Source organism: Sus scrofa, chromosome 14 (assembly GCF_054392235.1).
Source record: "Sus scrofa isolate SSC_HxYL_T2T_F1_AM1 chromosome 14, Sscrofa_HxYL_maternal_Yorkshire_Landrace_v2.0, whole genome shotgun sequence".
Taxonomy (NCBI): Eukaryota; Metazoa; Chordata; class Mammalia; order Artiodactyla; family Suidae; genus Sus; species Sus scrofa.
The window spans coordinates 104,081,774-104,109,564 of NC_139396.1; the positions used below are offsets into that span (position 1 = coordinate 104,081,774).

The 27,791-nt window shown below is 49.6% G+C and overlaps 1 protein-coding gene and 1 long non-coding RNA gene across 5 annotated transcripts in view; one reads left to right on the top strand and one right to left on the bottom strand.

The window, feature by feature from the left end:
- Positions 1-21,299, top strand: part of ANXA11 (annexin A11) — a 44,220-nt gene extending 22,921 nt beyond the window's left edge. For all 3 annotated transcript variants that reach the window (XM_001924178.7, XM_021073998.2, XM_013983377.3), the window contains exons 2-15: positions 3,940-4,002; positions 5,470-5,579; positions 6,511-6,897; positions 8,158-8,245; positions 8,493-8,587; positions 9,272-9,385; positions 11,668-11,758; positions 12,122-12,201; positions 12,333-12,389; positions 14,355-14,448; positions 18,221-18,316; positions 19,341-19,399; positions 19,597-19,719; positions 20,498-21,299. In XM_001924178.7, the coding sequence (XP_001924213.1) occupies positions 3,948-4,002; positions 5,470-5,579; positions 6,511-6,897; positions 8,158-8,245; positions 8,493-8,587; positions 9,272-9,385; positions 11,668-11,758; positions 12,122-12,201; positions 12,333-12,389; positions 14,355-14,448; positions 18,221-18,316; positions 19,341-19,399; positions 19,597-19,719; positions 20,498-20,557 (1,509 nt within the window). In that variant the 5' untranslated portion in view covers positions 3,940-3,947 and the 3' untranslated portion in view covers positions 20,558-21,299. The remainder of the gene's footprint in view (positions 1-3,939; positions 4,003-5,469; positions 5,580-6,510; positions 6,898-8,157; positions 8,246-8,492; positions 8,588-9,271; positions 9,386-11,667; positions 11,759-12,121; positions 12,202-12,332; positions 12,390-14,354; positions 14,449-18,220; positions 18,317-19,340; positions 19,400-19,596; positions 19,720-20,497) is intronic.
- Positions 10,548-27,519, bottom strand: LOC146396912 (uncharacterized). 2 transcript variants are annotated; one of them, XR_014828202.1, is made up of 4 exons: positions 24,625-27,519; positions 17,313-17,520; positions 14,335-14,570; positions 10,548-12,606 (listed from the first exon to the last, which is right to left on the bottom strand). It is a non-coding gene; the product is annotated as an uncharacterized LOC146396912 (long non-coding RNA). The 2 variants fall into 2 exon arrangements; XR_014828203.1 differs by having other exon boundaries at positions 12,333-12,606; positions 17,313-17,450; positions 24,625-27,123.
- Positions 27,520-27,791: the final 272 nt, after the last annotated feature.

The following is a 27,791-nucleotide window of genomic DNA, read 5'->3' on the forward strand; positions in this document are numbered from 1 at the left end:
TAGGGCATCCAGAGGCCTCCCCTGGCTCTCTGGCCACCTTTGCTTTTCTCCTGGGGATTTTTAGATAAGTGGGAGGGCTCTAGGCACAGGGGCTGTTAGAGTCCTCATTTGATGGAGGCCCTCCTTATGCTATTGTGAGCAAGATGAGGAGAGGAGTGTCGGGCCGTGGTAGAGTTGGGTGGCTGGGTGAGCACCTGCACCTGCGGTGGTCCTGGGTGGGCTGATGTCAGGTTGGGGAGTGGTCAGCAGCGACAGTTCAGGAGTGCCCTTTCTTGTATAACTCACTTGGAAGAATACAATTGCCATGCTTTCCAAATCTGTGGGTATACAACAAGCTGAGAGAGTGCCAGGATGCTTGATGTCGGTCAGCGTCGCAGATCTCGTAGGCCGGGGCGACAGGCAGAATGGAAGGGAGATATTTAATAGGGATCAGCATCCTGGCTTCTTTTCCAGAACACTTTCCTCCAGGTGTTACCAGTTGGGGGCGGGGGGGCAGTGAGCTCCTCCCTTGTGCTCTCCACACCACACCTGGGGTCTGTGGTTCCAAAGAGAACGCAGAGAAAGACAAGGGGGTGAGTCACAGACTCAACTGTTTCAGCCAGGAAATGGTGGGGGGAAATGAGACTGTTCTTTGGGAAGATTGGAGGTGGTCTCTAGGGGAGAGGGGAGGACTGGGGGGGGAAGGATGTTCCTTGGGTGTGGGATTAGACCTGACTTGTGAGGTACTCCAGGCTAGAGCCCATCGCCACAGACAGACGTGGACTCTGGCTGGGAATGCTGTTAAAGGTCCCCACCCCCAGCCCAGCCCAGGAATGAGCCCCATCACCCAGTGAGCCAGCTGAGGCTGGCTTGTGGTCCGGCCCTGGGCAGGGACCCTAGCAGCCCCTCTAGGTATATTTATATAATATGCTAACCCCAGGCTCAGAGCTGGGCTGCTTGCACTGAATGGATCCTGTGTGAGTTATTTGAATCTTGGAAGAACAGCCACGGCCTCAAGTGAGCTCAGAAATTGCCATCTGAATTGGGCCTTTTTTAAAGTTGTTTTTTTAATAGGCATATATGCATGTGGCACGAAGTGCAAATATAAACAGTGAACTTCATTTCTATTCCAGTTTTCCCCTCCAGAGACAACTAGTGTTTCCCAGTTTCTTGTTTATCATTCCAGGGATGGAGTGTGTGTGTGTGTGTGTACACAGCACTAAGTTTGTGCTTTTTCTTTTTTAAAAAAAGGAGTTAGCATACACACTCTACTGCGCTTTGATTAATAATGGTGATCATTTCAAATCCTCACATACAGAGCTGGCTAATTCTAAAATAGTTATAGAGTATCCCTTGTATGATTTGTGATTTATTTAACCAGCCTCTTATAGGTGGATATTTAGGGGTCGCTTGTTGTTGTAACAAAACCTCCAGGAAGATCCACGTCCCTGCGTTATTTCACACGTGTGTTAGTCTGGGAAATAGATTTTCAGAGGTAGAGTTTCTGAGTCAGATTGTCTTCTCAGGGCCGCACCTGTGGCATATGGAGGTTCCCAGGCTAGGGGTCAAATTGGAGCTGTAGCTGCCAGCCTATACCACAGCCACAGCAATGCTGGATCTGAGCCACATCTGCAACCTACACCACAGCTCACAGCAATGCCAGATCCTTAACCCACTGAGTGAGGCTAGGGATCAAACATGCGTCCTCATAGATGCTAGTCAGATTTGTTTCTGGCGTTCCAGGTTGGGAACGCCAAAGAGTGTCATTTTTAATTTCAACATCTCTGTGTTTTTAATTGGCAATTCTCAGCCTGTTAGTGAGGGTGAATTATATATGGTTCATTTTCTGTATTGTTTTTATCATTTGAGTTTCTCCAGTGGTTGTTGGTCTTTTTCTTATCATAAAACTTTTTTCCTAAATTTGCCATTTCTCTTGTCTTTTTGTTGTTTTCCTCATTTGTTTCTTATGTAGAAGTTTAATTTTATGTCTTTGGGGTTCCAGGCTTATGTTTAAATCTTGTCTGGCTGAAGTTTATTTTGGTGTATGGAACAGGGTATTGTCCAGCTTTTTTTGTTTTATTTTTCCCATCTGACTGGTGGGGGCCTTTGGGCTCATTCCTTTGGAAACTGGTCTCCAGAGAGAAGTGTCAGGAACGTGACTGCAGCTCCCCCTGTTTTCCTGATGAGCAGGTTTTCTTTCTTCCATGAGAAGGTTCCTGGCCCATCCATCATTCAGATCCCTAGCACATCTCACCAGTGACGTCCGAGGGTCTGCTGGACAGGTCAGACCAAGGGCAGCACCACTGGGGACCTTAGTCACCACACACAGCCAATTCTAGCTCTCTCCAAGGTCACAAGGTCATTGCCTGGCCTCACATTGCTTTGCCTGCAGTCACCTCTGGACCCACAGACCCAAATTACCACGCCCAGAGAGCTGAGGACCAGACCCACCCCATGGGGTCTCATGGTGCCTTAAGGAAGCCCTTCAGCTTCCTCGAAAACAACATGCCCAGTTGGCCAACTTAGCTGCCATAGGCAACCAGAATCTTACTTAATGGCATTTAGAGCAGTGTTTCTCAAAGTAGGGTCCCTGGACCAGTAGCGTCATCTGGGAACTATTTAGAAATGCAAATTCTGGTTCTACTGACGCAAACCCTGTGGGGGAGCCCAGCCGTGAGTTTAACAAGCCCTCCAGGTGGCTCTGATGCACTGTGCAGCTTGAGAACTAGCTTGGGGCCCCACGTGCAAAGAGGAGCAGCTCACCTGGGATCAGTAGTTGTGGTTGTTGAAGGGGCCTCAGGTTTCCTCACTCTCACCAGTTGTGCTTCTCAAAACTGCAGCAGCCACTGATTAGCAACAGTAGGCAGGTTGCATGACAGTCTTGAGTGTGCAGTGTCACGGCAGATTTGTGTCCCTCCCGGGCAATAGTTCAGTTGGCATGAGTCGCAGCAGAGGGATCTATACACAGAGGGACTTGGTGCAAACAGATAGCCCACCAGCAGCAACAGGCAAGGGCCCTAGGTTCTGAGCCTTTCTCCTCCCCTTTCTTCTGATCTATAAGTCACTTCCCCTTTTTGAGCTCCATCTGCCTCATCCATAGACCCAGGATATGCTGCCTCATTTGCCCAAATTCCTTTTACCAGATCAAGAGAGCCCTCTTGAATTCTCTCTCTCTCTCTCTCTCTTTTTTTTTTTTTTTTTTTTTTTTTTTAGGACCACACCTGTGGCTTATGGAAGTTCCCAGGCTAGGGGTCCAATCACAGCTGTAGCCGCCGGCCTTCACCACAGCCACAGTGATGCCAGATTCTAGCAGTATCTTCGACCTACAACACAGCGCACAGCAACACCGGATCCTTAACCCACTGAGCAAGGCCGCATCCTCATGGATCCTAGTCAGGCTTGTTAACCGCTGAGCCACCACGGGAACTCCATGAGGTCTCTTCTTGTTTCTGGGAATGATGATTCCACACCCGTTTCCCTTCTCCAGTGAACCAGAGGTTGGAAAGTGATAAGAGTAGCTTGGTACAGAGCCAGATTGGAGGCCACCGTGGATAGCTCGGGCTCTATAGGCTGGGGACGGGGCTCTGGCTTCCCCTCTTGCTGGATGGGGTGATAAAGAAGATAAAAGCAACTAGACCTGTACCCCTGAGGATGAGGCAGTGCACCGTCTCGCCTGTGAGGTGGGAGAGCAGCCTCAAACACGCAGCATCCCTTGTCAGCAGAGATGGGAGTGGAGCTTGGGTGAAAGGGCTTTTCAAGGAAACCCACCAACTTGTGAGTGGTGAATCCTATTGCTGTTTCTGGCGGGGGCCCAGCAGGTAGAGGGAGAGCTGGGTGGCCTGCCAGTTTCAGTCTGGATGCAGCTCCTGCAGGGGCCAGCCTATGGGCGTTGCCGTTCTCCACTAAAGCTGGTGGGAGCCACCTGGCAGAGCCTGAGTGCACTTTCCTCTTTCCTTTCAGATCTAAGCATGAGCTACCCAGGCTACCCACCGCCCACAGGCGGCTACCCCCCAGCTGCACCAGGTAAGAGGTCTGGGTTGGGGAGGTGGGGGGAGAGGAAGAGGAGGGGGGAGGAATAATAGTGCTTTCCAGTCATTTCCTTGAATCCATCGTCCCCTCCTCAGTGCAGCCAGATGGGGGAGGGCTGGAGAACAGCTTGGACCTGGGTTCGAAGCCACTTCTAGAAAGCTGGGACCAGGCCAGGCCCTGTTCTCTTGCTGTATTAGCTGGTAGCAGCAGGCAAATGCCTTAAGTTTTGAGACTCAGTTTTCTCCTTTGCAAATGGCTTCAAGGGTCTCCATCCCTGGGCTGGCCCAGATAAGAATGAGATAGCCAGGTAAAACTGCTGGCACAGTGTCCTCTGCAGCACTGCTCAGTGACAGTTGCCCCTTGTCACCTTTCCTGCCCTGTTCTCAAGGTGCCTGGTTTCCCAGCAGCAGAGGATCCCCTGCAGAGGGAGGAAGTAGAGGGAGTCACTAAGAGTCAGATGTTACTGCTGCAGCTGCTGCTGTGCGTCAGTAGCAGGGAGGTGGCACTAGCCAGTCAGCCATCTTTGTCCTACTACTGCCACCTCTGTCACCACTTGAGCAGCAAGAGAGGGAGCTGACAGGTGATTCTGGGAAGGTTCTGTCTTGAATGTCCTGGAGCTGAAGCCAAACCTGAGGCCCTCAGGTTCTTTCCACTGCCATGGATGGGGCTGCATCTAACAGGCCAGCAGCCTGAAGGGTGATGCTGGCTGTTGTGCTTGTCACAGTGACAACTGTAACATATGAATGCTCACCAGGCCCCCAGCTAAGCCCTGCCCAGCATTAACTCACTTAATCCTCATCACAGTTTGAGACAAACGCTAACTATCCCCACTTCACCTGAGGAAACAGCCAGGATGGTTGAGTGCCTTGCCCCAGAGCACATACCCAGGTGCCACTGGTTTCAGAGGTGTGGCTTTTTGCTGCTGTTCCCCTGCTATCCCCTTAACAAGGATGGGTGTTTTCCCTGACTGAGCCCCGTCTCCTTCCATCCTGTCATCTTGCTTCTCCCTGCCTCTTCCAGACTTGCGATGTTAGCAAACAGCCAGCTGGGCAGGACCCCCACCCTCACCCGCTCTGGTCTGTCAGTGCTCCCTGAGCTCACCGCTGTCCTGGGCTCAGCACAGTGTCCCCGAGAGAGATCTGTCTGTACTTGTGCTCCACGAGGGTGAGCCCAGGGGGGCAGGTCTGCCCTTGGCCCCTCTACCTGCTTAATAATTTCACAGAGGGTTTGGGAGGGTTTGCTGAACCCCTCCTTCCTCCCTAGAAGGCAAGGAAGGTTCCCTCTTCTCTTGCTCTGCCAGGGGGATTGGGTTAGACTTCCTTGCTGAGTATTTTCTGTGTGGTATACAGGGCCGTCCGAGGCTCTGCTTGGCCTTCCCTCCCAGCTGCCTGGGAGCTGATGTCTCTGCCTTTCCCTGTTGGAGGGCCGTTCTGGGGCTAACCGGCTTGCTGTTGCTTTCAGGTGGTGCCTGGGGAGGCGCTGCCTACCCGCCGCCCAGCATGCCCCCCATTGGGCTGGATAATGTGGCCAACTACGCAGGGCAGTTCAACCAGGACTATCTCTCAGGAATGGTGAGTCCAGCCTTCCCGCCGGGCTTCCCTGGGGCTGCACTAGCATGGCCTGAAGGATGAAGCTGGCTCCCATGGTGTCAGAGGGTTTGTGTGTGTGAGAGAGGGAGAGAGAGAGAGATTACCTGTGGTCCCCAAGGGTATGTATTGAGCTATATCTAAGGACATAAAGGTTTTCATCAGGGCTCTCACTGTGTCTTGATTTTCCCATCTGTAAAATGAAGGGCAGGGAAATGCTTTGGACCACATCGTCTCCCAGGACCCTTTCGGCTCTAGGGGATTGGGTAGGGGTGTGCCTTCAGGGCACATACATCACGCACCATATGAGCTCAGCATAGGGACGAGCGGGGTAAGGGTATGCACCTCTTGCATGCACATGCCCTGTAAAAGTGGCCACATGCACCTGCATGTTATATATGTTTATGTGAGGATAACTGTTCTGAGTGGGCCTGGAAGCGGGTGCCTGGTTGCACAAGCAAACATAATACTTTTGTTGATTTGCTTGTAAAGTAGTATATTTTATAATCCAAAAACAAATGCATGCTCACTGTAAACGCAACCAATACTTGGCCTCATCTGTGCCAGGCCCATTCTGGGCACTGGGGGTAGAAAAATCCCAGCCCTGGAGTGCTTACCATCCACTGGGAAGAGACACATGGCATAAGGGAACCATGTGGTATTAGAGGAAGTCTGAGTACTTTGGCCACAAGGGCAGGTAAAAGGGTCAGCGATGCAGTTGGAGGGCATGTAGGACAAGGTGTGCGGTCAGGGTGGGCCTTGCTGAGAAGCTGGTGGTGCTCAGACTCACCTTGAGCAGAGTGTAGCCCCGGGTACCTGCTGCTGGCTCCCTCAGGGCGGGGAAGGGCAGATGGACGGAGGGCAGCCTTGTTTCTCAGAGGCTGTCAGTCTAAGGCTCTGCTTTGTGGACTTTCAGGCAGCCAACATGTCCGGGACGTTCGGAGGAGCCAATGTGCCAAACTTGTACCCAGGGGCCCCTGGGGGTGGTTATCCTCCGGTCCCCCCAGGGGGGTTTGGGCAGCCCCCCTCTGCCCAGCAGCCTGTTCCTCCATATGGAATGTACCCGCCCCCAGGAGGAAACCCACCCTCTGGGATGCCTACATATCCGCCATACCCAGGGGCCCCTGTGCCAGGCCAGCCCATGCCACCCCCCGGGCAGCAGCCCCCGGGAGCCTACCCTGGACAGCCCCCCATGCCCTATGCTGGGCAGTCGCCAATGCCACCTCCCGGGCAGCAGCCGATGCCAAGCTACCCAGGATACTCGGGGTCCGGGACCGTCACCCCTGCTGTGCCGCCAGCCCAGGTGAGTGCCAGCCCTATGCTATTCTCTGTCCAGGCCTAGCTCCAAAGGCTCAAGACACGTGGCCTAGTGTCCTCTGCCAGCAAGACTGGGGAGGTTGCGGGGATGGGGGAGGGCCCAGTCCTCCAGCTGTAACCTTTGGTTTTCAGTGTCACTTTCTCACAGACTCCCTGTACCCCGGTTTTATTGCTGAGGCCCTAGGCACAGTTGCCTGGTTTTTCCCAGTGGTTAAATGGGCCCCATGAGCTTTGGGTTTGAATGCCCCCAGTACTCTTCATTCCTCTTGTGTTTTTTATTGCCTTGGGTCTGTGCTTTGTAAGAACTGGTCTCAAGGTCTATGCCCAGGGGCTGTTAGTCTTCTGTCCCCTGGATGTGCTCTCTCAGACTGGTATCAGAGGATTCTTAAAACCAGCTCCTTTGAGCAGGGAAGATTGTTGGCAGTTCTTTCAGGGCTGCTCTTGGCTCATTTTGGAGAGCAGTTCATGTTTACAGAGCCTAGAATTCATTGTCATGGTTACATGGCCAAACCAGCCAAGCACAGGGCTAGCAGTATGTGGTTGATGACTATTTTTAGTCAGAGGGTCCATTCCCCTCCCTTTCCCACACCCACACATCCCCCGCCCCAACCTCTGCCTTGCTTGTCATACTCCCTCTCTGCCTTCCCGCTTATCTTTGTTTTCAGCTTAACTCCTTAACTCTTAGAACCAGTTTGTACTAGATAATCCACCAGGAGACAGTTTAGGTAGGAAAAGTCATGTTTGCTTGGAGTGCAGCTGTTGTGTCAGGAAGAAGTCCTGCAGGCGAGCAGGTCACGGGATCCAGAAAATGGGGCCCGGAAACCAGAGCTAGTCCAGGAGGCTGCGTGTGCTAGGCTGGACACCTGCATCCTGGAGGGAACACCTTTTCCTAATGTGCATTGAAGGTGGACTGGCCAGGCCCCTTAGGGGAGCCCTGATGTGTCTCTGGTGGTCCCCTATTCCCGAGGATCATTCTTAATCAGGACCCAGGTGAGGGGAGATTTTCAGCATCAGGACTTAGCTCTAGGTGGGCTCTTAGCCACAGGAGCCAGGCATCAGTGCCAGGACATGACGACAGGTAACAGTCACCTTAGGCCAACTCAGCATCGAGTCCCCTGTGCCACTGGTTGCAGGCTCCTTCAGGTACCCCAGCTTTTAGAAGATAGGTCATTCGCAGAGTCTGGGGTGGACAGTCTCACATCTGGAGGAATATAGATAGCACCTTTCTGTCTGTCTGTCTGAGCAGTTTGGAAACCGAGGCACCATTGCAGACGCCCCTGGTTTTGACCCCCTGCGAGACGCCGAGGTCCTGCGGAAGGCCATGAAGGGCTTTGGTGAGAGACCGCGGGTGGCACATAACCTAACCACTCCCTGACTGCCCAGGCAGTTACACGTTGGCTCTGTAGGCTGGGGTCACTGGGTGGAGGCAGTCTGGCCTCAGTGGTGGAGGAAGAGAAGGTGGACATGGGAGTGCAGTTGAGCTGCCCGGGAGATTTAGAGGACCCAGACCAGGAAAGTCTCCAGCCACAGAGCATCCCCACAACCCCCAGCCCTGCCCACTCCCACCCCTCCTTCCTCCAGGGACTGATGAGCAGGCCATCATTGACTGCCTGGGGAGTCGCTCCAACAAGCAGCGGCAGCAGATCCTCCTGTCCTTCAAGACAGCTTATGGGAAGGTGAGTGTCAGGGTAGGGGGTCCCTCCTGAATCAAGGCATATCCTCCGGCATAGCCCTTCTGCTGCTTTCCCTTGGGTCTGATCTCCTGGATGGACAGTAAGGCACATTAGGGCATTTCCTGTTGACTCTCAGCTGATGGCATCTCCTAGAGGTGAAGCACCCTCTGAGGGAGAAATCCCACAGTTCACCGGCTACTACATTTGATGGGAGACACCCAGAGATCTGGGTTGCAGCCTGGCTGTGCCATGACTCACCAATTCCATGGCCGAGTTATTTGCCTTCCACTCCCACCTGGCCTATTTCCCCTCCTGGGAACCAGGCTGCTGACCCCTGCCTTCTTTCATGATCACCTGATAGAAGGGCTTTGAAAGAAAAGGCTTTAAGTACTGAACAAGTGTTCGGGGGACGCATTTTGGATTTGGGGCCTTTTGGATCTTAGGTAAACACCTGGTCCGCGTTGATGAGGCTAGTGTTCTGGCCCAGTGCATCTCCCACTTTAATGTGCCGTCATGGGTTCCCTGGGGATCTGGTGTGAAAGCAGGCTCTGATTCTGCAGGTCTGACTGGGGCCTGAGTTGGTTTTTCTGCCGAAGCTGCTGGTCTTTGGATCTGGGATGTCCCTGTTAGTCACCTCCCATGGATTCTCAAAATAGGTTTTTTTTTTTCCTTTGAATGTCCACTCAGGATTTGATCAAAGATCTGAAATCTGAACTGTCAGGAAACTTTGAGAAGACAATCTTGGCTCTGATGAAGACACCGATCCTCTTTGATGCTTATGAGATAAAGGAAGCCATCAAGGTGTGTACGTGCTGTGTGTGTGTGTGTGTGTGAGTGTGCATGTTGTGGACATAGCCTGGGGCAAGGCCTGCACTGTGTGGGGTGTCTTAACCCGCTCTTCAGCTACTGTTGTCAGCACAGCTGCCGAACCCTCCCAGGTTGGAGTCCAAGTGCTGCAGAAAGGGGAACTTGTGGTGGTTTCTCCAAGAGCAAATAAGGCCTTAGTCATCATCAGAGAGCATCTAAGTCTCTCTACCTTAAAAACATTGTGACATCTGGGATTGTAGAGGAAGCTAATGATGCACTGGTAAGAAGAGGGTGTGAGGTGTGGATGGTATCATCCTCATTCTTTGGGACTCTATAATTAGCAGATAATAGAAAGAGTCTGGAGGAGCTTAAGCAGAACAAATGTGGAGAATCAGTTATGAGGATAAAGACAGGCAGGCTGGCTTGGAGAGGGATGAGACCCAGGCAAGATTTCTCATCTCTGCCACTTCTTTTTTTTTTTTTTTTAGGGCTGCACCCTCATCATATGGAGGTTCCCAGGTTAGGGGTCTACAGCTGCTGGCCTACGCCACAACAACCCTGGATCCAAGCCGCGTCTTCGACCTACACCACTGCTCATAGCAATGCTGGATCCTTAACCCACTGAGTGAGGCCAGGGATCGAACCTGCAACCTCATGGTTCCTAGTCGGATTTGTTTCTGCTGCACCATGATGGGAACTCCATCTCTGCTGCTTTTTGAGTGTCCACTTCATTCTTCCTTCTGCTTCTGTGTCTCTCCTTCCTTGGCACAGCATCCCTATTGACCCCTCTCCACGTACCTATCAGATGCCACAGGAGAGACTGACTATCTCTCGGTTCAAGTTCCAAATGGGGGCTGGTTTTGAAGGGCCTCATTTGGGTTCAGTATCTCCCTAGTCTAGTTATGTCCAAGAGGAGGGTCCTGCACATTCCCTACAGTCCTTTGACTCCCAAGACCCACAGCAGACGTCCTGTGGATGGGGAGAGGCAGCTTCCACAGACGGGGGAGTCCTTGTGAACTGAATAGGTGCCCCGAAGGAATCTGCCATTCTTCAGAGGCCTGACAGGCACAGTGACTTTTCCTGACCCTAAGAGGTTATTATGAGAAACTAAGGTGTACCTTTTGGTCAGTGTCAAAAGACATGACCAAGCCAAAAAGCTGGAAAAGGAAGGATTTATTACTTAACATCAAGTAAGGAGAGCCCTGGGGATCTTTCCCAAAGCAGTGTCTCTCAGAACAGCAAAATTGGGGAAGTTTTACATGAAGGGCACCTGCCTTCACAGAGTCCAAGCTGTAGCCGATTGAAGTCTCAAGGGCCAGAAAAGCTCAACATCACCCCTTAGGTTCCAGTTAAGGGCTTTATGCTGATCTTCACCACTGAAACAGAACTGGAGTCTTTACATCTGATTTGTTACCTTTTCTGTTGTTACTTTTCTTGCCTGATAACAGCTTGATCTTTTGTTCCCTTCAGGTCATTAATTCCTGAGATTTGTTCAAGGATAAGTGTTGCAGCCAGGCTTAGATTCCAAAATGGCTTAGACCAAAAATGGCTTCTTTTAGGTCAAGAAAGTCATGCCTGGTTCTCTTGCTCCAGGGACCCCCCTACCATACCTGCTTACTTCGCTCCCATGTTGCGAAGTAACATGGGAACCTGACTGGGGCACAGCGAGGTCAAATAACTTTCCCCAAGGTCACACAACTAGTAAGCTGTAGAGCCAGGATTCAAACTGACATGGAAGCCAGGCTGCTGACCCCATCGTCCTGCTCCTCACTGTCCCTGATGTGGTCATCTCTTTCGTCCTTAATGTTGCTGTCTTTTCCTGGGTGTCTCCAGATGCTCCACTGTCCACTCTAGGACTCAAGTTTTCTCACATGTCCATACTCACTTTAAACTCATTTTCTCAGTTGTTTCTATCTCATTCATGGGCAGAACTTAGAATGAAACAGATCCAGGTCCACATCTCAACCCCACCATTTATAGCCTTGGACAAGTCACTACATCTCTCTGATTCTCAGTGTCCTGGTGGATAGACTAGGGATGATTCTTTACCTGATCTCTGCTGGTCACCATATAGCTGTCATTACTGGTGTTTTCCTGGGACTGCAGAGGGGAGCCTGGCTGTCTCAGGCCTGGACAGCAGCAGAATGATGGGCAGGCCTGTGTCCATGGCCTCTTCCCCTGGGGTTTGTGCCCTGGGGATCATGGCACCTGCTCTTCCCTGGGTGCCAGTGAGGAGTTGTAACAAGCTCGAGGTTTGTTGCAATCTGCCTCTGCAGGGAGCCGGCACTGATGAAGCCTGCCTGATTGAGATCCTGGCCTCCCGCAGCAACGAGCACATCCGGGAATTGAGCAGAGCTTACAAGACAGGTTAGGCTGGCCCCAGGCCTCTGCCCCTTGCTGATCCCTGTGCTTTCAGGGACTTGGCCGCACCCTCTCCCAGGGCCTCTCTTCCTTCCTGGCTTCCTTATCCCCTTATCTCCTGCCACCCCCAACCCAATGGGCTTCCCTCCAAGACCCAGCCCTGCCTGCTCTGTATACAGGATTGGGTGACCAAGGTAAGGGAGGGCTGGGGAGAACCTCCTGGGGGTAGTTGGGGCCAGGTCAGCCAGGGCATCAGTCCCTCCTCATCTCTAGTGGTTGCGAATCCCTGGGGGGTCATGTGGTCCACCTGTTTTCTCATGCCAGTGCCCACTGTTGAGTGTGTGGCCCTTCCCTGCGTCTCCCTTTCAGAATTCAAAAAGACCCTGGAAGACGCCATTCGGAGCGACACATCAGGGCACTTCCAGCGGCTCCTCATCTCTCTCTCTCAGGTACCTTCCTCAGGGCAGAGTGGACCCACAGCAGAGAGAGGTGGATCACTGAGCCACAGGGAGGAGGAATGGGGAGGGAGGGTGTGCAACTTCAGGGAGTGGCCTTGACCTCACATCCTGCCTCCTTTCAGGGAAACCGGGATGAAAGCACAAATGTGGACATGGCACTCGTCCAGAGAGACGTGCAGGTGAGTGTGATGCCGCTTACCTGGCTTCCTGAGCCAGGGGGGTGGAGTGGGGGGGATGTCTCCACTTTCTTGCATCACGAGGGAGGAGTTTTGGGGTAGAAAAAACAACAGACAAGGAATGGATTCCAGATGCTGTGACTTCTAGGTGTCTCTGCTGCTTATCAACTGCGTGACCTTGAGCCGGTCACCCCATTTCCCTAGGCTCCGTTTCCTCCACCTGTAGGAGGGAACATGTGAGATGATAAATATTACAGTGGTTGGTAGATCAGTTAAGGATGTGGGATTTTGTGTGACTTGGTACTTTCCCTGTGTTTGGTTGCATAGACCATTATGTTTGCAAATGGGGCAGAATCACACTTGCCTATTAAGCATTTGAAGATTTGAGCCTAGAAACTACCTGTCGCATTAATTGTGCAGCCTTAGAATTCTGCCTTTGTCCCCAGCCTGGTGTAAATTGCTGACCAAAGAGGGAACAGACTCTTGCTGTTCCTTTCCTCTTTGTCCAGGTGTCCAAATGTGTCTCTAGAGGAGTTTTGGTTTCTCACTAATGAATTCAGCCCATAGCCGTTCAACCTGGAGAAAGCGCTAGCTTCCTGATAGGATGGAGCTGGCTGAACCTCTCTCCTCTCTTTATTGCTCCTGCCCCTCAGGGCCTAAGCATTCATAGGAACTGCCAGAGGGCTCCTTGTCTGTCATGTGTCAGGTTGAAGAGACCTCTGTAGTGCTCTCCTATATGGGCTGGAAGAAAGCCACCCTCTGGTCTGGCCCATTTACTTTCCAGACAAGGACACTGAGGCTCAAAAAGGTTGAGCATTGTTTCCAGAGAAACCTGGATGAAGGCTCACTCTCTGTGCCTAGACAGCGCCTGACTCTGCCCTGGTCCCAGACCGCCTCACTGTTACATCTCCCTGGCTTGAGACACCCATTCCCATATCTGGACTCAGGGCTGGATGTCTCCAAAGCCCTAGGCTCTAGCTCTTGCCCCAGTGGGGATTTTCCTGTTTCTGTTTCCTACACAGGCCATTTCCTAGCTGAGGCAAAAGTTGTCTTGGTTGCAGGGCCTTGCGCCTACTGCTCTGCTTTCTTAGTCCTGGACCTGCTTGGTCTCACCTTGACCTATGGGATCTCTGAGCCCCTGGAAGGCACTTTGGAGCCATCTGGCACAGAAATTGCAAATAGCAAATATATTGGTCTCAAACCTTCAAATATTTAAAAGGAAAGTATAGCATCTCCCCATTTGCATACACAACAGTGCATGCAATGAAACAGTGGACAAGCACCTATCACAGAAAATCCTGCATCCGTAACTGTGATCTATCAGTTATTATATTTGTTGTTTCAAGTGCTCCCTCTAATAGATAGGGGAACTGCTTTTAAAGATTGAGAAATTTCACATAGAAATCTGCATTTCTAGCTCCTCATGAGAAATGGATCTGGCATCTGTGAGCCTTATTCCTCTGTCAGAGTACTCAGCTGGGAAGTAGTTGCCCCTCTGCCTAGTTCCCATGGTCTCCACCACTCTCTGGCCTTACAGCAGACCTCATCCCCACATTTAAGTCACCCAGCTGGCCCCTTTGGGCTTTCAGGTTTGTGACCCTGAATCTAAGCCAAACTTCACATTTTAGAGGTGAGGAAACTAAGGCTCAGAGAGGGCCAGTGGCCTGCCTCGAGTCCCATGGCAAATGGGTAGCAGAGCTAGGACTCAAGCCAGTTTTTCTCCATGTTGTTGCTCCCTTGCTTGGATGAAAGCTGTTGCTTGTCAGTCCTGGGTCCAGCTGGCCTCAGCTATTCTGGCTCAGTGAGGGGATGCGTGGATACTGTCTAGTCCTGCACAGTGAGTGAAGCTCAGCTCTGCACCCATCCCGCCTCCTTCCCCAGCTCTCTGCCCAGCTCTCCTAGGTGACTTGGGTCTGGTGTGCCTCTGGGGTGAGGCTGCATTTCGTGCCCTTCTGCCTCTCTGTCCAGGAGCTCTATGCAGCTGGGGAGAACCGCCTGGGAACAGATGAGTCCAAGTTCAATGCAATTCTGTGCTCCCGGAGCCGGGCCCACCTGGTGGCAGGTAAGGCAGTCCCTGGCTCCTGCAGCCAGGTAATGAGGGCAGACAGGTGTGGCAGGCAAGAGCTTGCAGGACACTTGGCAGTTCCGCTCTGCATAGACCCTTCACTTTCTTGAAAGAGCCCCCTGGTGGAGATTTAAAAGATATTATTAGCAGGTTTCCTGAGTCTGTAAGCATCTGGTCTCGTAGGAAGCAAGGGAGGAGGTGTGGGAAATGGGAGCCTCCTGTGGGCTGATATAGTTATCTGCTGGCATATGAAATATTAGAGTTGAGAGAGCCTTCAAGAGCACCCCATCCAGTGATTTCCAAAGTGTGGCATAAAGAATAAACAGGGAGTTCCCGTTGTGGCTTAGCAGTTAGCGAACCCAACTAGTATCCATGAGGACACAGGTTCGATCCCTGGCCTTGCTCAGTGGGTTAAAGATCCGGTATTGCCATGAGCTGTTGCAGATTCGGCTTGGATCCTGTGTCGCGATGGCTGTGGTTACAGCTCTAGTTCGACCTTTAGCTGGGAAACTGCATGTGCCATGGGCGGATGTGGCCCTAAAAAGACAAAAAGACCCCACTCCCCCCAAAAAAGAATAAACAGAACAGGAATTCTCTTGTGATGCAGCAGGTTAAGGATCTTGTGTTGTCCCTGCGGTGGCTGGGTTCACTGCTGTGGTGTGGGGTTCAGTTCCTGGCCAGGGAACTTTCACATGCTGCAGGCGCAGCCAAAAAAGTAAATGAATAGAACAATTAATAATACTAAGGAACACTTCTTTACTCATTCTTTTAACAAATATAAACTGAGCTTCTGCCACATGCCAGGTCATGGAACAGGTGTAGGGAACGGCACTGCAGAATCTCTGTTCTCATGGAGTTCATCTTCTTGTTGCAGGAGATGGGCAATAAACGAAAACTAAATTCGATCTGTACCAGATTCCTTTAGAGAGGAATTATAAAGTTAGAAACTGGGATAGGAAGTGATAAAGGGACTGAGGATGTTGGGGGCAGTCCTCACTGAGGTAATGACATTTGAGTTAAGAACTCGGAGGAGGAGTTCCCATCGTGGCTCAGTGGTTAACGAATCCGACTAGGAACCATGAGGTTGCGGGTTTGCTCCCTGGCCTCGCTCAGTGGGTTAAGGATCCGGCGTTGCCCTGAGCAGACGCAGCTCGGATCCTGCGTTGCTGTGGCTGTGGTGTTGCCGGTGGCTACAGCTCCGATTAGACCCCTAACCTGGGAACCTCCATATGCCACCGGAAGTGGCCCAAAGAAATAGCAAAAAAAAAAAAAAAAAAAAAAGAACTCGGAGGAGTTGCACATGCAGAGGCCCTGAGCATAAGGCCCTCAGCACAACCGGGAAATAGTGAAGGGGGCTGGTGAGGTGGGGCAGATGGGGTGTGTGAGAGGAGGAGGAGGAAGAGGTGAGGTTAGAGACAGGAGGAAGCTCTGCTGATAATTGCATGGTTTTATCCTGAGTAAAACAGCCATTGGAGGGCTCAGTGTGAAGGCAGGGCATGATCTGACTTAGATTTTGCGAGTGTACTGCCCACTGTGTGGAGAAGAAACCAGAGAGGAGGCTGCTGCAGTAAATCCCAGGGAGAAATGGTGGCCTGGATTAGCTGGTAGGGGCAGGTAGTGAGGAGGAAGGGGTCAGATTCTGGCCCCATTGCTGATTAATGGACATGGAGAGTGGGAGAAAGAAAGTTTTCAAGGATGACACAGGATATGTTCTGGCTGAGCCAGTGGAAGAGGAGAGGGGCCCTCAACTGAGACTGGGATGCTTGGATGGAGCAGACTTCAGGAGGAAGGAGAGTTAGGAGCCTTGGGCTGGAGATACCAGGTAGGCAGCTGGGTGTATGAGTCCAGTGGTCAGAAGAGGTTTGGGCTAGAGATGGAAGTTTGGGAGCTGTGAGTGGGTCAATGGAGTCTGAGGCGCTGGGGCCACAAGAAGTTCCCTTGGGAGGGAGTTGGGAGGCAGACCAATGGTCTGAGGACAGGGTCCTGGCCGTTGCAGGAGACAAAGGGACATCCCAGACAAAGGTGAGGCCGGCAGTGTCAGCAGTGAACATGTGAGGGCAGGTGTGGATGGAGAATGGTGACCACACCTAGCAACGTGGGTGGTGAGAACGCCAGCAGCTGCTCTGTGCCTGTGCTAAGCCTTTAATACATGCAAGTAGGTGCTATTCTCCTATTTACATATGAGGAAGTAGCCACAGGGCAGTTGGCAGCTTAGCCACCCAGCTGGTAACGTGCCAGGAGCTGGGCTTTGAACCCAGGCTGACTGCCTCCACAGCACGCTTTTTAACTTCTACACTTTACTGTAATGGAGCATGGGTGAACATATGTTCATCTTAATCATTATTTATTGTAATGAATATAGAATATATGTATAGCACATCAAACCCTTGGTTTCACAAACATTATTAGAAGAGAGGCGCTGATCTGTAGAAAATGGTAAGTAATGAAGATGGATGCAGATACAGCAGAAATCAGGATACTGATATGCAAATGACAACAGTTTGGAAAACATGGATAGAAACTGAGACCCTGGCTGGAGAAGAAGAGGGGATTTATATCCAGGGACAGAGCTCAAGTTAGAATCTGTCTCTTTGGTGCCATCTGCCTCTTGGGACCCACAGCCACTTCCCAAGGGTGCTCGGTCCATCCCAGCGCAAGCTCACGGTCAGATTGAGAAAGACTGGTATGTAGAGTGACCGAGAAGGGCTGGGACTGGAAGTGCCTAGGATCTGGGCAGAGAGTGTCAGAGTTGGGCTCCTGGACAGGGGGTTACTAACGGTGCAGTGGGTGAGCAGTGGTGAGGGCAGGGCTAGTCAGGGGACTGCATGAGCAGGCCTGGGGGGCAGGGGGAGTGTACTCACCTTGGGATGAAGAACCGGCAGACCTGAGAGCTGGGCAGGTGTGGTCAGTAGGGCCACCCAGGGTGCCATGGAGCAGAGTAGGAGAGGTGGTTCCAGAAGGGACAGAGGCCTGCTCACTGCCTCTCCCGTACAAGTCAGCTGCCATAATAAAGTATCACAGGCTGAGGGGCTTAAACAGCAAAAGCTTATCTTCTCACAGTTCCGAAGGCTAGAAGTCCAAGATCAAGGTTTCAGTAGGGTTGGTTTCTCCTGAGGCCGCCCTCTTTGCTGTGTCTATACATGAGCATTTTTGTGTTTGCAACCTTGGTGTTTCCTTGTGTATCCAAATCTCTCTCTCACTCTTTTGTTTGTTTGTTTGTTTTTGTCTTTTGAGGGCCATACCTGAGGCATATGGGGGTTCCCAGGCTAGGGGTCTAATTGGAGCTACAGCTGCCGGCTTATGCCACAGCCACAGCAGCACCAGATCTGAGCCGAGTCTGTGACCTACCACAGCTCACAGCAACGCTGGATCCTTAACCCACCCAGCGAAGCCAGAGATCAAACCTGCAACCTCATGGTTCCTAGTTGGATCCGTTTCCACTGAGCTACAACGAGAACTTCTTTTTTTGGCTGTGATGTGCAGCAGCTTGACATAGGGCTCAGTTCCCAGGCCACGGCAGTGAAAGCAGTGAATCCTAATCACTAGACCACCAGGGAACTCCCCAAATCTCCTTTTGTTATAAAGAAACCACTCACATTGGATTTGGGCCCACTCAAAGGGCCTCATTCTAATGTTATGGCCTCTTTAAAGACTTTATCTCCAAGTACAGTTAGATTCTGAAGTCCTCGGGATTAGGACTTGAACATAGGAATCTGTGGTGGGGAGAATAGAATTCAGTCCATAACATGTCTCTCTGTCTTTCCACTAGTTTTCAACGAGTATCAGAGAATGACAGGTCGTGACATTGAGAAGAGCATCTGCCGGGAGATGTCTGGGGACCTGGAGGAGGGCATGCTGGCCGTGGGTAGGTGTCTCTGGCCTGCCTGCAAGAGGCTGGCGTGTGTTGTAAGTTTTCAGGGTGCTCACCCACCCTCTGGTTGAGGAAGAGGATAGTGGAAGGATCCAGGATTGCTAAATCCAGCTAAGTGACAGGAAATCAGGCTGCTTCCTGGATCAATGCTTTGTTGTAGCCCCAGCCTCCCTGTCCCAGGGAGGTGTCTTGTTTATGTGTCAAGCGAGGCTCTGGGGGAGGACCTGCAGTGTGGGCACTAGTGCGCTCCCAGAGGGAGCTGACTCATATCCTGCCAAGTTTCCTCTAAAAATACATCCCTGCAGGCACTTGTCAGATGTTTGTGATGGAAACACGTGGAAGGTTTTTTTTTTTTTTTTTACTTGTGATAGCAAAATAGGCCCTTGCCAAGGAAAGCTGGCATAGCTCCTGAGACGCTGGTGTGCTTCCTGCAGTGCAGGACTGTGTCATGTCCTCTAGAGGAGGGCAGCGCCTGATGGGCTCCAGGCCCACCCACATACCCATGAGGTTGGCTCCTCTTTAGACCCACTTGGTAACATCACGGCCCATCTTTCACTTTGCTTTTCTTGGAGCTTTCTGGATAGCACAGATTTTCTTGCATCCCCATTGGGAGGCCTGAGAGCCCCAGGGAGACATTCATTCCACTTGGCCATCCTTCTCCATAAGGACCACGCCATCTCCAGTCTGCCCCCTCCCACGTGAGAAGCATCATGGTTCCTCATCACCCTCCCCGTTCCTTCCCTACATAGTTCCTTTCATCACATTGACTACCAGGAACGGGGCTGGGTTGGTGTCAAGAGCTCTGCATGTTTCTATTCCAAAGAGCTAGAGCCAGGATCATGGGATAACTGAGCTTGGGGGAGATGGGGGTGGAGGGGACAGAGGGAGAAAGATAGATGCAGTGCTGTGTTTGATGTCTGGCCTCCTCAGGAGATTGCTCTGTGCTCTGTGACTGTGCTCCCTCCCCCCCGCCCCCCATTTTCTGCAGATAGAGTAACACTGTGTTTCTCTCTTCTAGTGAAATGTCTTAAGAATACTCCAGCCTTCTTTGCTGAAAGGCTCAACAAGGCCATGAGGGTAGGTAACCCCCATGTGCAGCATCTGGGTGCCACCTGTGACTGGGACCTTGCTCAGGGAAGGATGCAGGAGGAGAGCCACCTTTCAGCCAAGAGGACAGAGGGCCCATGGGCAGGGAGGGGACCAGGGCCCAGGGAAGGTGGGGAAGTGATCAGTGTGGAGGCCCGTTGCTCACACCCTTGGGCGACTCTCTTTAGGGAGCAGGAACCAAGGACCGGACCCTGATCCGCATCATGGTGTCTCGCAGCGAGATCGACCTCCTGGACATCCGGGCAGAGTATAAGCGGCTGTACGGCAAGTCGCTGTACCACGACATCACGGTATGAGCCCCTGGGGGCTGTCTGAGCTTCTTCCTGGTGTCCTGCTTGCCTGTGGACCTTGCTGGCCACTCCCACTGACCCCATTACTCTCTGTCCTCAGAGGTCCCTCGGGCTCAGCTTCTGCCATGTATAGGCATCTTGTCTGTGGTCCTCCAACTTGCCCTCCCCAGTTTTCATTTGTTCGTCTAGTTGTACAGTAGGTCGTCAGCTCTTGATCCTGCTGTCACCCCACTATCCAGCATATCTGCTGCTCAGTAAATGGTTGGGGCAGGAGGGTCTAAAATCGGCATCAGAGAACATGAAAGACCTCCCCAACCTGGTTCCTGGCCTTTGGCGCCCAGATACCCTGTGGTTCTGTGACCCATCCATGGGAGATCACATCTTGAACCCCCTGAGGGCCCGAGGCTCTGGCTTCCTGATGAGCCACTTCTTAGCTTTAGGTGGAGGCAGCATGGGAAGGCAGTTCAGAGCGAGGGCTGTTTTGTGTTTATTTTTCAAATTGAGTTTGATCATTGTGATGAAAGCAGCTTTCTGTTTTTTTTTGGCGGGGGGTGGGGAGGTGCTAGAAAGGCTGAACGGTGTTGTCCAAGGTCCTTGCCACCTTCGAGGCCAAGTGCATGAGCCTCTCTCTCACCCTCTGCGGCAGCAGCATGGTGGGGAATTTCCTAGGATGGGGTTCCCTCTCTGTAAGGGCACTCGTGGCATGAGAAAATTGAGCCAGGAAGCCAAAATTGGCTGAGCCTCTCTTAACTGATGTCTTACTTGTTTCTGTGACCAGGGAGACACTTCAGGGGATTACCGGAAGATTCTGTTGAAGATCTGTGGTGGCAACGACTGAGTGGTGACTGGTGGGTCACTTCTGTCCACCTGCTGGCAACAGCATTTCCAAGAAAAGGCCAAAAGAATATCTGTTTCTAGCAAATCCACAAAATAGCCCCCTGGTGTCCCAGTGTGGACCATCCATAGAACCCTGGCCCTGTCCTCCACCTGCCCTCCTGATCCACGTATTGTGCTCGTGCTGAAGGACCTGGGCTGGTCTTGAACTCTCTTAGGATGTCCCCCCTCCACTCCTCATAGCCTCTTGCTGCTGAAGTAGCTGTTTTGTTTCCTGACTCATGCAATCATTCCCCTTTGCTGTGGCTGAGACGCTTGGCTTCATTTTATTCATGGACTTTTGTATGTTTATTTGGAGGCATTTTTAAAAAATATATAGTCATTGCCAGACAGATACACACACATTTGCTATAGATGCAATTCAGGTAAGAGAGGTGGAGGTTGGGGGCATCATATCTTCACTGAGGAGTAAAAGGGAAAACCTTGAAGGGTACTCTTTGCGTCTGGTGCGAATGTGTCGTGAGCTTTGTTATTGCCAAAGTCACTCCTTTTTAGAAGAAAAAAAAAAAAAAAAAGACCAGACAGTCCTCTGTTCCTTCTTTCATGCTGAACCAAAAGAACAAAGCCAGCTCCCTGTCAGTGACAGGGCTTCTTATAATTGAGAATGTGCCTTAAACGTGAATGTCGATGCTCAAAAGCTGTTTCTAGATTAAAGTCAGCCAGTTCTGGAATGTTTTGGAAGTGTTTACCTGGTGTCAGCTTGCTTTCTTGTGCTTCATGATTCTGCCCTATAGCTTAGGGGTGCCAGGCTTATTAGCCAGTGAAAATTTATATGACTTTAAATAGAAACTTGTGTTCAGGAAAGCTTGAGCATAAGTAGTTTACAGGGGTTGGATTGTAGGTACGTAAGAAAGAAAGGGAGGTTCCTGAAGTCTGCGCTTGGGGTGAAGATGCTGAAAAGGTGCAGGGATTTGGGTCAGATGCGGCTGCAGTAAAGTCCATGGAGGGCAAGTAGGAAGCATGTGGTCCTTCACCCAGGCCTAGAAGGAGGGGCACAGGCAGGAGGGGCTGTGCCTGACTCCTGGGGAGACCTATTCATGAGACCAGCACCTCCCCGTAGGAGCCTTTGGTCTGAAAGGGAGCACCTGGCTGTGGTCCCTGGTGGGCCCTTTGCCCCTTTGGTTGGTGGTGTTAGGAGAAGGCAAGTCCAGAAGGGACAGAGTTTTTAAAAATTGTTATGTCACATCTAGAAGCCCAGAGCTTGTCTTCTGGTCAGGTGTCTCTGTTCCTTATCTGACCTCCTGTGTTGAAAGTTTAGAAAGGAGAGAATCCAGAGACTGGGGTGGGAGCCTCAAGCCTGCTGAGCTTGAGCAGAGGCCCCAGGGAGTGGCTTGTCCACAAAGTAAACATCTGCTTGGGGACTCCTCACTGCCTTCTGGTCATAGAAGAGAGATGACCAAGGGGCACGGAGCAGCCATGAGCTAGAACTAGCCTGGTCTACTTAGACCTGCCTTGCCCAACCAGAGAAGGCTGATGGGGGCCCCAGAGCAGGTGGCACACCCTGCTTGTCACTTCAGCTCTGCTGCAGTTCTTGTGCCTGGAACCTCTTGACTAAGACCCAGCATGCTTGGCTGAGGCATTTTTCCTCTATCTGGGTCAGGCACCTTGCCCCTGGGTACCAGGTAGGACCTGCCTGGTAGGATGGGCTGCATGGTATTGCACAGCTTGCTGTGAACTCAGCCTGACTTCAGTGGCCTCCTGAGCTCTGCCAAGGCGTAGATTCAATCTCCTGTAATGTGATGGTAAATGTTCTGTGACATTACTTTGTCCTTTTGTTTGCACCAGTGGTTTCACCTAGCAGGCAGTGTGTAACCTATACATGCATTTACTTTTGTTCCCAGAGAGTCTTTTTTTTTTTTGCCTCTTTAGGGCCACACCTGGGGCATATGGAAGTTCCCAGGCTGGGGGTCGAATCAGAGCTACAGCTGCCAGCCTACACCACAGCCACAGGAACACCAGATCCAAGCCATGTCCGTGACCTACACCACAGCTCACAACTATGCCAGATCCCCAACCTACTGAGCAAGGCCAGGGATCGAACCTCCATCATCACAGATGCTAGTCGGGTTTGTTACCACTGAGCCACGATGGGAAATCCCATAGAGTCTTTTTAGATATTTGGATTTGTTGCCAACATTTAAGCATTGAGAGATTTCCTATTTTAAAAAATCTGGAATAATAGCTTGTCTTGTGTAACTAAAAATTCTAGTATCACTGGTTGAGCATTCCTGCACGGCAGTTCCTGTTGGAGCCAACCTGTGGCTGTACTATCCATTTGCTACAGGCCCCACTGCTCCCTATTGTCTCATACCAAGTACAAGTTATCTATTTGGCTCTATGGGCTTCTGAGTTTGAGACTCCAGGTTGAGACTCCATCTATGTTCATCTTGATCCTTATTCTCTACCTTTCTGTCCCTCTGGCTGCCCTCTTGATCATGCTTACAAGACCCAACCCATAGCAAGGATGGGCTGGAGGACTATGTAAATGCTTCATAAATCTCTCTAGAGACAAGAAAGGCACCACCTGCCTTCTGACGTCTGTGGAAAGTTCTTAACACCGATGGTGATACTCAGGATGAAAAAAGGATGAGAGGCTCATTGAGCTTATAGGTCATCTTCCTGGGAGGGAACTACACAGGGTCTTTTTCCTGTCTACTGGTGGTATAGTCAAAGCCAGTCCATGCTGCACATCTAATGTCACTTCCAGAACAACTGGAGGATGAGTCACCAGGTGAATCCAGCCCTGAGCTCATTTTTACCAGCTGTGGGACATCTCAAGGACTATTATGTGTTAGTGGCAAAGCCAAGACTAGGGCAAGGCAATAAGTCACTTGCCTCAGATGTAAAATTTGAGAAAGGAACCTTGGGGTGCTTACTTGATGGATAGGGAAATGGTCCTGAAGTAGTGGTTCTCAAACCCTAGTGTGCATTAGGATCAGCTGAGGAGTTCATTAAAGATGCAAGTCTCTGGGCCCCACCCTCACAGAGTCTAAAACAGGTGTGGGGGCTGGGAAGCTGCATCTATAACCTGCTCACCTAGTTTTCTGCTGCTTGTCTTGTTTTCTGATGCTGTTTTAAGTACTCCTGTGCTGAGACAGAACTTCTGAGACTAGAAATATACACACAGAGAGAAGGCTGCAGGGTATTTGGAATTCAGTCAGGTGGTGGGAGATAAGACTAGTCCACTCCTAGCTTTGGCAAGAGGTACCTGAAAGATTAACATCTGCACATGCCCATGGTTAAAGCAACAGCTGGATAGTCATGCCATATTCATCCATTTGCTTTGGCAGGGAGTTACAGTCTGAGCCTAGAACTTGGCCCCTTATTTCTGCTCTCAGCTCCTTCCTACTCAGGCTGATGTGGAATGGAGTCAGAAATGAAAAAAAGTCAAGCTAAATCATTTCCGCAGGTAGTTACCAGCTTAAATGTTTACCCCATCAAACCTGAAAGCTGTCTGTGTTCCTCAGGACATCATTACTTAGTCCTCCACCTGGCCCAATACAGGGTTTCCTCTCAGCAAAAGATTCAATCATTCAAGCCCCCAACTCTACGAGGGGCTTTTAACCCCCAACCCTGACTCCTTGGAAAGTTCCTTTTGGCCTAATACTGAGGTTCACTCTTAACCTGGTTCCTTCCCAACAGTAAGAGTAGATGTAGCCCTGAAGCGGAAAGAGTCGAGCTTCCCTATTCTGGTCTTGGCTTAGCTACTGATTTGCTGCATGACCCTGGATAAGCCACTTTCCTTCTTTGGGCCTCTGTTTCTCCTTTGTAAAATGAAGGGTGGACTAGATAAGAGCTTCTTAAACTTCCTTGTAGGCAGCAAAAATGGTAGTGTAGGGCACTCCAAAAATCCTTTCTCCACAAAGGCAGCAAATAAGATGGAAAAGACTGTCAGAATCAACTTTATCAGAACTCTGAAAACTAACTGAAAGTTTGCAGCAACCAAAACATAAGTGTAAAGGAAAAAAAAAGGTGAGTTTTGATAAGAGGATCTTGTTGCATCTCACTCACCTTGGCCTTATTATCCTCATTTCAGCTTGGCAGCAGCTTCAAAAACAATCTCCATAGTCCATTAGGTCCCTAGCAATAGAGGGAGCAGAATGGGCCTTGTTCTCAAGAATTATGGTTATTTGATCTATCTTGTTGTTCCCTGAAAGACTGGCTCGAATAACTTGCTTTTATTTTACTTAATTTGGAACTCTCCCAGAGTAGAGGTGGCAACCCTGGAGGATATCTGAAAGTACATTAGCTGTTGATGTCTAGAAAAAGGGATAACAGCTGGGGCAAAAAGGAGACAAGTAGAAAAGTTTGGGGAGGAAAGGCTGGGGGTGAGATACTTTGGGGAATAATGGTTTTGGAGTGCTCCCACAAATTCCTGAGAATCTAGACAGCCACATTCATGCCTAGAGATGGGCACATGTTTAGAAAAGACTTAAGAGGGCCTTAAGCTCTTACCTCTGGCTTTCAGGCTCTGCACATGCAGGAAATGAAGGCTCAGGCAGGCTTAGACTGCCTGGCTGAATGTCAAAAGATCTGCTCCAAGACACGGTAAAGACTGGGGAGGGGGGGGGGGGTTGTTGTTCCAGGAGTTTTAAGGAGATAGTGTTGAATCACTTAGTGACCACTAAGTTAACTGAACAGAGACAATTGACCACACCAGGGAAGTACAAACTTAAAAAATTAGTTCAGAAAGTCACTAAACAAACTGCAATAGGTTCAATAAGCAGCAACCAAAAACTCTGGGGAAGGGGAAGAATCTGGTTTTGAGTCTTCACATTACAGTGTTCAAAATGCCCACTTTTCAACAAAAATTATGAGGCATGCAAAGAAACAAAGTATGAACCATACATGGGAAAACAAGAAATCTGTTAAGAGAAATTGAGGGCTGCAAAGACTTTATGTCAGCTATCTTTAAAAAGCTTCAAGAGCTAAAGGAAACCAAAAAAGTGATGTCTCATCAAATAGATAATGTCAATAAAGAGAAGTTATAAAAAGGAACCAAATAGAAATTCTGGAGTTCTACAGTATAATGAATAATAACAAAATTTTTAAAAATCGCTAGAGGGGAAGAGAGGAGATTTGAGAAGGCAGAAGAGCGAGCTGGCAAACTTTAAGATAGGTCAATTGAGATTTCCTAATCTAAGGAGGACAAAAAATATATATATATATATATAGAAAAATTAACAGTTGCACCTCTGTGACATCAAGTATACCAACATATGTATGCATACTGGGAGTCAGAAGAGAGAAAAAAATATTTGAAGAAACAATGGCTGAAAACTTACCAAATTTGATGAAAGATAGTAATCCACACATCCCAGAAGCTCAGGGAACATAAGTAGGATTTTTAAAAAGATTCATTTTGAGACACATTATAACCAAACTGTCAAAAGACAAGAAATCTTGAAAACAGCAATAGAGAACTGACTTCACATTAAAGGGATCACCAATAAGATTAACATCTGATTTTTTTGTCATAAACCGTGAGGCCAGAAGGCAGTGGGATGACATATTCAGTGTCCTGGAAAGAAAGTGTCAACCAAGAATCCTGTATCTGGCAAATATTTCTTCAAAAGTGGAGGAGTTAACACATTCCTAGGTGAGCAAAAACTGAGACAGATTATTGCTAGTAGGCCTTCCCTACAAGAAATGGTAAAGACAGACCTTCAAGCTGAAAATAAAAGGATACTGGACAACAATTCAAATCCACATGAAAAAACATTAGTAAAGGGAAACAGGTAAATATACATATCTGCATTAATACATAGTTTTTGGTTTATAGCACTCCTTTTTTTCCCTATATGATTAAAAGATAATTGGAGTTCCCATTGTGGCTCAGTGGAAATGAACCTGACTAGGATCCATGAGGATGCAGGTTCTATCCCTGGCCTCAGTGGGTTAAGGATCTGGCACTGCAGGTGTAGGTTGCAGATGTGGCTTGGATCTGGTGTGGCTGTGGCTGGGTGTAGGCCAGCAGCTACAGCTCTGATTCAATCCCTAGCCTGGGAACTTTTCCATATGTTGTGATGCAGCCTTTAAAAAAAAAAAAAAGGATAATTACACCAAACAATGATTATAACACTATGTTGATGGGCACAAAATGTATAAGGATGTAATTTGTGACGATAACCACATTAAGGGCAGGTGAGCAAGTTTTTGTCTATTATTGAAACTTGGTATTAAGTCAAACTGGACTGTTATTGAGATATTATGTAATATCTCAACTAATAAATAGTAAAAGAAAGTAGCAGGAATCAAATGGTACGTTTGAAATCATCTATCTAACATAAACTGTGGCAGGAGTCCCTGATGCGGCTCAGTGGTAACAAACCTGCCTAGTATCCACAAGGATGCGGGTTCGATCTCTGGCCCCGCTCAGTGGGTTATGGATCTGGTGTTGCCGGGAGCTGTGGTGTAGTGTAGGTTGTAGACACGGCTCGGATCCCAAGTTGCTGTGGCTCTAGTGTAGGCTAGCACCTACAGCTCCAGTTTGACCCCTAGCCTGGGAACCTCCATATGCCATGACTGTGGCCCTAAAAAGACAAAAAAGAAAAAAGAAATAGCAAAATGGTACTTAGTAGTAGTTACTTTAAATGGAGTAAATTACTTTAAATGTAAGTGGACTAAATATAAATGAGTAAATATAAATTGAAAGGCAGAGATTGGCAGACAAAGGACATTATATCCTGATAAAATGGTTAATCCATCAAGCTAAAACAATTATAAACATCTATGCACCTAACAACACAGCCCCAGAAAGTTTGAAACAAACAGACAATTGAAGGGGGAGAATAGTTCAACAATAATAGTTGGAGACTTGAAAAACCTCAATTTCCCTATTGGATAGAACAACTAGACAAGAGATAAACAAGGCAACAAAACTTGAACAGCACTGTATATCAACTAGACCTCAAGACGTATATAAAACAGTCTACCCAACAAGAAGTGAATACATATTCTTAAGTGCACATGAAAAATTTTCCAAATAGACCATAAAATAATCTAAATAAATTTTAGAAGATTGAAACCACACAGTATCTTCTATGACCACAATGGAATGAAATTTAAAATCACAGCAAGACATCTGGAAATTTACAAATGTGTAGAAACTAAGTTTACTTTTAAAAAATGAGTTAAAGAAGAAATGAAAAATTAAATACATTAAGATTAATGAAAAA